Genomic DNA, 9,647 nt, shown 5'->3' on the forward strand with positions numbered 1-9,647 from the left:
TAGGACATTGACACAAGTGTGGAAACTGCTTCACCACACATCTATCACTAAACGAAACATAGAGTCCTGAAGAAAATCTTGCATGTAGTTATTGCTTGTCAAGTTTCCTGTAATAATGGAATATGCCTGTTTTTATCTTCTTCAGATTAATGGAGGCAACCTTGGAGGCAACTTTGACCTTGGTTTTGTGGACCACAGCGGACAGGACACAGGCGTTAACCATGAGATAATACGTACCCCACTCCTGAACAGCCACGCCTCACTGCGCCTACAGACCATGGTCAGCTTCCTCACCAACAATCTCCCCATCTTTGCCTCTTCATGTCTGGCCATCACCCCTCCCAGCATCCTCCATCTCCCCTCTCCCTCATCATCTGATCCAATCTCTGAGGATGCCCCCTTAGTCATACCCACGGTCACCTACCCAGCCAACAGCTACACAGTACCTCTCATCTGCGAGCCCACTGGGCAGGCAGCTCAGGGGCGTAGCCTGGAGAAGCTGGTGACGGGGGGTGATGAGACGGAGCTCTGTTTCCAATGGTATCAGCCAAGCTATGATGACATCACTGTGGGAGAAGGAGGTGGTAGTGGCGAGAAGGGACGTGGAGTCTATCTGCTTTATGCACTGTGTCAGCTGCCTGTAAAAGGATCCGCTAAGACTAAGAAAAGTAAGTCATTGAAAAGAGCTTGAATTGAATAATATATCATTCAACCTTTCTTTGGTGTAAATTTATGTAATCTTAAATGAAAATTTATCCTGTCTAGTTGCCCCTCCCCCCTTTAAAAAACACTTTAAGAGGTCAAACAGGTGACCACGTCACATAATTAAAAAGTATTCAAGAAAGAGCAATAATGAATTAGATGTTGAAATATAAATCAAAATTCAAATTTCTTTGTACGAGCTATGCTTCTCTTACTGCTTTTCCACCAATATCCATCTTGTAAGATACCTGTTTGCCCATTAGTTTTGACTTCAAGTTAATGCTTCCCTACAACTTTCTTGTTCATCTATTACAGGTCCTTCCCCTCCACCAACCTTGGGTAAGATAACCCTATCCCTCTCTCAGCTGACTGACCTCCATGACAAGCTAGCCGTAGTTCGTCAACGAGCCGAGATATCCCTCTCCGAGCAGCCCAAGCCCCCTAGCACCCCAGCTGCAAGCTCTCATGGGGGCACCAACACACCCACATCGGCTGGTAGCTCCTCCGGTAGCAAACCCACCAGCAGGAAGTCTAAGCGCACCCATCGCATCGCCCAACTCTCAGCCAAGGTTAAGAAAGATGAAGACCTAGAGGTAAGCTTATCCTTAAGGTGTCACCAAATTTCAAACATGTATCCAAAAAAGAATGTTATTTGACAAGTTTTAAGCTAAAGTCTGTTTTTAACTATTGATCTTTATACAAAATGTTTACCTTCAATTCATACTTAATAATGCATGAATCAGCTTTGAAGTTAAAGGAGAAAGACACACTTATCTTTTGCAGATGTAATATATATATACCAATTATAAATTGTCAGTTTCATCAGTTTAAACCACTTACATGTATGGGGTTGATGAGATTATAATGTGCTTCATTTCTTCACAAAACATTAGCTCCATCTCATTAATTTCATTCTCTAAGAGATCAATTTGTTTTCTGAATCTGGCTCTTTTTTGTTCCTCATGTTTAGGCTTTGTTGAAGCAATGTGCCCTGATTGTAGAGCAGCTACTGGAAGGAAAAGAAGATTTTGAACCAAAGCCTGGATATAATGTAAGTACATGTTGTCCTAGAAAATAAGTAACATGAGATAAGCAGGTTTTGATTTTGATTTTGATTTTTTTTGCTGTTTGTTCAAATGTGAGGTTGGCATCACCTTTACTGGGGGAGAAAAATACGGAAAAAAGTAACAATGAACTGAACAAATCTTTCACTGGTCTAGGTTAGGTATTATTTCTCACAACTGCATTAAAAAAGAAGGTCCATGTATCTGACATGATTTGGGTAATCGTGGTTTAGTACTGCTTAAATTGAGATTTTGACATAGATTTGCTAAGTAGTTGCTATTTGTTTTATTTGATTGGAATTTTTGCATACTCATGATGTATGAGTTTATGTGATAACTGATTTACACCTTCAGACTTTCTACTTATATTAACAATCTGTTTAATGGGTTATTTAGTTGTATTTCTACTTGCTGTAACGATCTCTATTGATTATTGGTATGTCTTACGAATCGTTGGATTATGATTGACATTTCTTTTTTCTTTTCTTTCTTTCCTTTTTTTCCTTTTTTAAACCCCTTTAGATCCCATTTGATGTGAAACTAGCCAGCATTCACTGTCTTGAGCAGCTGTTTGATCCTAGCTACGGTGACTGTATGAGTGATACTAAGATTCTAACCTGGATGCTCTCATTCCTACAGCCAGCTCCAACTAATCAAGAGGAAGATTAATGCTTATACACTCCTTTGACAGTAAAGCCTATTCAGTCAAACCTGCTTTAGTGACTGTCTACGAAGGCCACATTCGTTGTTTCCCTTGAAGATGGTTTCTCATTGAATTATGTACTAAAGGAACCTGTCTACAAAGACCACCTGTCTACAAAGGCCACTTTTTTTTGTTTCCCTTTGGCGGTCGCTATAGATAGGTTTGACTGTACTTGATATTGCATGATATCATTCCAAATATGTGACCACACAATTATTATACAAAATAAAAGGGATATTTGTCTTGGCAAACCCTATTAAAAGTGCAAGACATATAATTGATTGATCTATACAATTGGGGTGTTATTTTAACGGCAAGGTTTTATTGGATGTTATATTAGCCCTAAAACATACTGTACTCAAGCTAATTAAGTCCTCTTTCTATGGGTTAAAACAAAATTATTATTATTTGTGAATCTACATAATTTCATTGGCTTTGAGTCATTCTTCAAATTGTTCACAATTGGGCTACCTGTTGTCCATAATTAGAGAATTATAGTATTATTTTAAAACATTGATAATAGTTGTCGGCTGCCCACAAGGAGGCTATTACTGCCAATGACAATACATAATTGTTAAGGCCCTCTTAATGGCTGCTAATGATTTGTGCAGTGTAAAGGTATGATGAGCAGACCATATTTATTGTCACCAAAGCAAGCAAACAAAAAGAGATTATCCTAAGAGATTTTTTACTGTGCAGAGCATTAATTTCAAGAAAACATGTCGTACCTTTAAGCTATTATTCACAAAAGTCTTCTCACAATACAACCCCATGTACTTTCACTGTGATGTGTAGTTACTGATAAATATACAATTATTTCAGTTACAGTATTACTTTGTCTTGAGTCATACATATCATAGATACGCGGAGTACATTCAATGACCTGAGGATGCATGTTTCAATTGCAATCACATTGTGATTGATCAGTGTATCCTACACATAATTCCTACAATTTTGAGGACAGAAAAGAAGAGAGCCTGAAATCCTCCCAAATTGCCAACCCTCGAGAGCATGCTGGTGTGCCATGCAATTAATCTTTGACCAATGGGGCAGTCCAATTGTTGTTCTTAGTTGAAAAGACTGATGGATTGAATGTGACATCAAGTGTAGAATTTATTGGCATGTCTCGCACAATTCGATAGAACGCTGAAAAACAAAACTGGTTTGGCTCTAATTTATTTCCTATTTTTTTATGAGGATGATTCCGGGAGCTTTGTAATACCAAGCTTTTATCAAAAGTACATATTCCTGAGGCACTCTTATGGGGGAACAAAGGGGTGGATCAATTACAGAATGTGCAGTTTGCAAGCTAATATATCAGATGACAAATTGATGATTGCAAGTATGAATTCATGTGCTATAAATATATACAAAACTACATTGCCTTCAACTTGGTCTATGTCATGAACTGAGAGGGAAAAATTGATTTGATGCTCAAAAATGAACTTCCATAAATGATTACCTGAATGAGATACATTTATTGTAAAAATGTAAAAATGCATTTCTCAAGGGAAAATAAATGCATGATCGGATTTCTTTCTTCATTAACTCCATTCAATTTGAAAGGTTATAGTTTAAAAATATAAATTTCAGTACCAAATTACGAAGATCTAATTAATAAACGACGCAAATCCTAGTGCAAAAACCACTACCCAACCTCTCCTTCCTATGAATAATCAAATATACCATCATCAAATTATATTGCAGATACTTTATATCTAGTCAAGTAAGGCAATTTGTATTTTGTGTGTGTATGAGATTTAAATCAGATGAAGATTGCCTCCTTAGGCTAGCTAAATTTGCATTTTCCCCTTGATTGAAGAGGAATTAAGGATGACTCCAGCTCCGAATCTAGCATTTTATTACTGCGATGTTACTGGGAGAGAGAGAAGAGGCATTCTTACATCCCATAGTCGTCCACCTGTTTCGATTACCAATTTCCCCTTCCCTCAAGGCTCTGTGCAAATCCATTTGTATTTAGACAGTAGCGAAAGAGACAACCCTGCACTCCTATATCCCATTAAACTACTTCAGTGAGTCTCTATATACTGAGGAGGTCATTTATTAACACATCAAACGCCTTTAGCATTTTGTTTTGGTCCACAGTGATTGAACCTCTTGTAAATGGCACCCACGGGATGTATCCCACTTTCTTATCCTCATTCTAGATTGATCCTATGTCTCTCTCTCCCTCTCCCCCCTCCGCTCTGCCTGTCTTTCTCTCTCTCTCTCTCTCTCTCTCTCTCTCTCTCTCTCTCTCTCTCTCTTTGCCCCTCTAGTTCTGTCTTCATGCAGTCTCTATTTTCCCCCTTTTCTCACTTTCTCTTCCCTCTCTCCATTTTACTTTGTGTGTCTGTTCTTTCCATTTGTTTCAGCAATGTCTCAAATTTTCGTAATAAGGGTTTGAAATCTCTTGTATATTTTCTCACCTCTGAATCTAACTATCTTTGTGTTTCTGTTTTTCTCCTAGACCCCCTCTCTCTCTTTCTCACTCTTATCTCCCCCCCCCCCCCCCCCTCTCTTGAATTCTCCACATCGCTCTTGCAACAGGAATAGCTGTCTCCCACCTCATCATTCCCCTGCATCTCTCCTTCCATGCCCTTCTTCCCCCTACTCTATCATTCTATCTTACCTCTCCCTGCCTCACTGCCTGTCTTCCACGCAAGATTAATGGGTAAATCCCTCGATTCGGGAGCTACGTGAATGAACGCTAATTCGACATGGCAGGGAGATGCATTACATCCAACATAGCCTCCAGAAAACATTATCTTTCTTGTAGCAGCAAACAGAAGAGAGTAATCAATTATAAAACAAAAGATGAGTAATGTGTTCTGGCTTGAGTAGGGTAAATTTGTAGATTTTTTCCCTTCCCTCTTGAATCTCATATTCCAGTGCCTGTTTGTGATTGATATGCCTTTCAGATGAGGTCTATGTCAGGAGGGAAGCATGAAAAAGCGTATTTTTTCATTTGTAATTATGGAAATGATCCGAAACATCACATTGTCGGGATGCAGGCTTCTAGCAGTAATGGGTTTTCAAAGAGTAAGAACATGTTAATCAATTCTGCTTATACTATATGGGACAACTGACACTTTCTTTATGGTACTAGGTTTTTCATTTATCCTATCACTCTTCCTCAACATGTACATATTTAGTGTTAGATAAACAAACAAACCTGTCAACAATAATTGCCCTATACGACTTTATCACACAAAATGTAGTAATCTGTTAAAAATCTGATTTTGTAAATATATAATGATGATTTTTATTGGCTATTCACATAGAATGACATTATGCATAATATATTTATAAAATGTTTATGAATATGTATGTATTTTTAAAGATTGTAATAAGATAAGGTGATTGTCAAATGATTGATAGAGTGCTTCTATGTATTTATTCATTTTATTCTTCGATCTAACTATCCGTCCAACCTGCTGTGTTGAATTGTTGAATAATAAATAAGTGTTTCACCCTTATCCCTGTATCCTCGTTTGACTATCTCATTTGTTGCATTTGAGAGAGGGTTCTTGTGTTTCGTCAAAACTTACACATATGATGTACAGGTATGTACCATAATATTATTATTTTTTTTTAAATTTTTTATTATTTATTTGACCAATCAGAAAACATACAGCGAGTATAACGATCAGAAAATATATAGAGATTGCATAGTACATGCAAACAGTTTTAGGAAAGTGGAGAGAAGAGAGAGAATGATACAATCTGCTGGTCAGGAGTGACAAAAGCAATTGAAATTGCTATTTATTACTCGAAAGCATGTCACCCCCAACAGGCTGCATCCTACAAAATAAAGAGTAAAGAACAGAATAAAAATTCATAATATGAGATAATAAACATATATCAGGATAAGATTATAATAATTTGAACTATTACCATTATATTCATCATTACTTTCATTACATTATTTTGTAATTACAATGGCTTTACATTCATCACATCAAACTAAAACTAAAAACTTTCAAATCAATAAAATGGTGCCTAAATTAGAAACATTTTGACAAATTTGTGTAATAACATAAACTGATTAACAATAATGTCTAACTTTCAAAATAAAATGAATAGAATTGTAATCTGAAACCTCATATGTACAAAACGGAACGAAAAAAATGAGCTTGCAATAAAAACATTTTTCTTCTTCTAAGTGACAAAATAAACATAAATTAGTCAGTTATGATCTAGGTGAGATATAAAATCATTATTGGGGTTTCCAAAAAGGCACAGGAAATACATTTTAGATTTATTATTATTTTTTTTGTTTTAAATAAATATTTGGACTGCTGAAACAATCCACCTTTTCTAGTTCAACAATCAAATATAGACACCCGTATAGATAACTCTTCTTTCAGAGTGACTTTAATACACAGTTCAAACATCAACCTCCCCCCCCCCCCCCCCCCCCATCCCCAGGAGAAATTAATTAACAAAAAAAAATACAAGATTTACAAATGTGAAGTAACAAAAAACAATGCACATGAATTTGTTCTCTTTTCTAATGGTCAAGTTTTGCTTCCCCTAGGGTCAGGATATCCTTCGTGGCACTCCATTTAATATATTCTGTTTTGCACTCTGGACAATATTGTAATTTCCCAAGAGATTCGGTGGAAACTTTTCCTCGGTTATTGTGCAATACAATTACGAGAAGATGAAGGAAAGTAGAAAGGGAAAGGGAAGGGGGAGGGGAAAAAAGAGAAGAGATAAACGAAGATAAGAGAATAGTGGATAATAATGAGGAGAAAGGAAAAGAGAGATAGAAGGGGAGGAAGGGCGAGAAGAAGAAGAGGAAAAAGAGGTAACTAAATGATTCATAACTTCTGTGACAATCGCATATTTCACGATGTGGATGACTGCTTGTCTTTTTTAAAATTTGATGACCTCTTTGAAAGCAAATACAGTTCGTATGTAAATAACATGAGGATATAAGTCTTAAAAGCCTTTCTGATAGTAATGGACTTGTTAATTGAAGATAAATGTACAAGCTAACTGTAATGACTTCGATTAAGGTCCCGTGTCAATTTTATTTCACCATCGATTTTTCTTCATCTATCCACCTTCCTGTATTCCAAACTTCTTTTAATCAATACATCCTCGACGCGAAGGGATAGATAGAAATCGTCTGCTACCACCTTTGGTCCTATGAATTGGCCGATTACTGATGAACTCAAGGCATCCAGGCAACTCCCACGTGACTAAAAGTCCCCATTGATGATTAAATAATCTGCTGGCAACAACAATGGCCATCAATGATTTAATACTTATTCGCTTAAAAAAAAATATATGTATAATATTTTGTCCGGTACTTAGCTCTCTCGACATCAGAGCAGGCCTACGTCTTACTTGTTTTGTTTTTTATTCTTGTTTCGCCCTTTTCGCTCTCGTATTCTGCAAATAACAAATAAATCATGTGGTGGTATTCAAAGTGATTTGCAAAACCGGTTGAAGGGAGAGATTGATATCCCATGGATTTACATATCATTCACTAAAAACTTACAAATATTACTTCTGGTCATGGGCTTATATCTAGCAATCGTGCGCCAATATCAAACAAAAAAATCAACCCTCTTCAGACTTAACCGCGCCATTTCGCGACTCACCCAAAACCAGGCTCATGCAAACTGACTGAGAATCATTCTACAAAGAGAAATGTTAAGTGATGAATGTAATACGGTGGGAACTGATTAAGTTACAAACGTGGCCGTGCGAACACGCCGTGATTTCACCCGTCTTGCCGCAGAGTTCCAATTGGTGGTAGATTAGCAGGCAGGTGACACGCTCTCCATATTTCATCCGGGCTTTTGGGGATGTAACCAAATAAGATGCGTGCACCAAAGGGACTGTCTATTTCCCGCTCTCCACCGGCCTAGCTTGCGACTGGGGGAGTAAGTACACGCGCATGGATTTGTTTAGAAGCTAGACTTCAAGCCAATATTTACAATCGAACGCTGAATTAGTTTTTTTTTTAGTCCTAATGAATAATACTGGAAAAGTAATCTGTGGGAATTTGCTTGAGCAGGCCATTCTTGAGAGAGAGGGAGACAGAGAGAGAGAGAGAGAGAGAGAGAGAATGTCGCGAAAGGTCTCAACCAATGTGGGTTGCTACTAAACAGAATATATCTTAGAAGTATCCATGACATGCATGTAGGCAAAGCTTATGTATGATTAATTGCTAGGTCTGTCAACAACAGGGTGGATAGAATTCACTCGGAAAGAATCTGTGTTTGGTAGTACAGTACTCGAGCGGATAACAAAATATGTCGACCCTTCTTAGTGTTACCCCAAAGCCCAAATCACGTTAAGCGTCGATCTTAACTTTGACAAATTAATGTTACTTCGCATTTTACTTTCAGGTAAGGATCTATTACATAGTGCGATTGCAAAGTTTGATGCCGTCAATAGGATGATTGATGCATTTTTTTTTGTAAAGAAGTTGATAGGAATATAAGTATGTATCACACACGAAATATAATTATAATAACGTATTTCTAGCTATGCATTTAGGGAACAATCTATAGAGTCTACATGATTATGTTATCCACTTAAGTTATACCGAAGATACAAAGTAAGTAAACGGATAAGAATCCATGTAAATTCCACTATTAATTTCGGCATCAGCATTTAACCCAAACTTATTAACGAGTTTTATCCGTATTCTATATTGTGAAATCGCGAATCAAAAGAAGCCCATTTTAGGTATACACTTCATTACAAGTCTTAGTATACACTTGATGGATACCTTTATTAAGTGAAAGGACTGGTAACCATATCCATATGTGATGGTCAGGAATATGTAAGGTAAGGTATTTATTCATCAACATATCGCAGCCAATGACTGAATTGCATGCATGATTTACAGATATTTGATACAAAATTTAATAAAAATCGTATTTACAATTCGTTATTTAACAATAATTCGACGAAAAAATCATAGTTAAACTCAGAAAAGGAAGAGAGAAGTAGAGGAAGAAAGTCGAGCAGGAAAATAAGGAGAAAGTGAAAGGAATGTTGAGGGAAAGGGAGTGGGGAGAGAAGGGGAGTAGAGAAGGGAGAGAATGAGAAAGAGAAAGAGAAAGAGAAAGAGAGAGAGAGAGAGAGAGAGAGAGAGAGAAAGAGAAAGAGAGGGTGAGATAAGTAAATCCTGCATGCTTAGTCCTACCCAA

At 37.1% G+C, this 9,647-nt stretch overlaps 1 protein-coding gene across 1 annotated transcript in view; it reads left to right on the forward strand.

The window, feature by feature from the left end:
- The window catches only part of LOC115918165 (cilia- and flagella-associated protein 54-like), a 50,687-nt gene extending 44,731 nt beyond the window's left edge, over nt 1-5,956 (forward strand). The window contains exons 60-63 of the mRNA XM_031000163.1: nt 146-668; nt 1,018-1,295; nt 1,673-1,753; nt 2,289-5,956. Coding sequence (XP_030856023.1) covers nt 146-668; nt 1,018-1,295; nt 1,673-1,753; nt 2,289-2,435 — 1,029 coding nt within the window. The 3' untranslated portion in view covers nt 2,436-5,956. The remainder of the gene's footprint in view (nt 1-145; nt 669-1,017; nt 1,296-1,672; nt 1,754-2,288) is intronic.
- The last annotated feature ends 3,691 nt before the right edge of the window (nt 5,957-9,647 follow it).

The sequence above is a fragment of the Strongylocentrotus purpuratus genome, unplaced genomic scaffold (genome assembly GCF_000002235.5).
Source record: "Strongylocentrotus purpuratus isolate Spur 01 unplaced genomic scaffold, Spur_5.0 spur5_scaffold_6, whole genome shotgun sequence".
Classification (NCBI taxonomy): domain Eukaryota; kingdom Metazoa; phylum Echinodermata; class Echinoidea; order Camarodonta; family Strongylocentrotidae; genus Strongylocentrotus; species Strongylocentrotus purpuratus.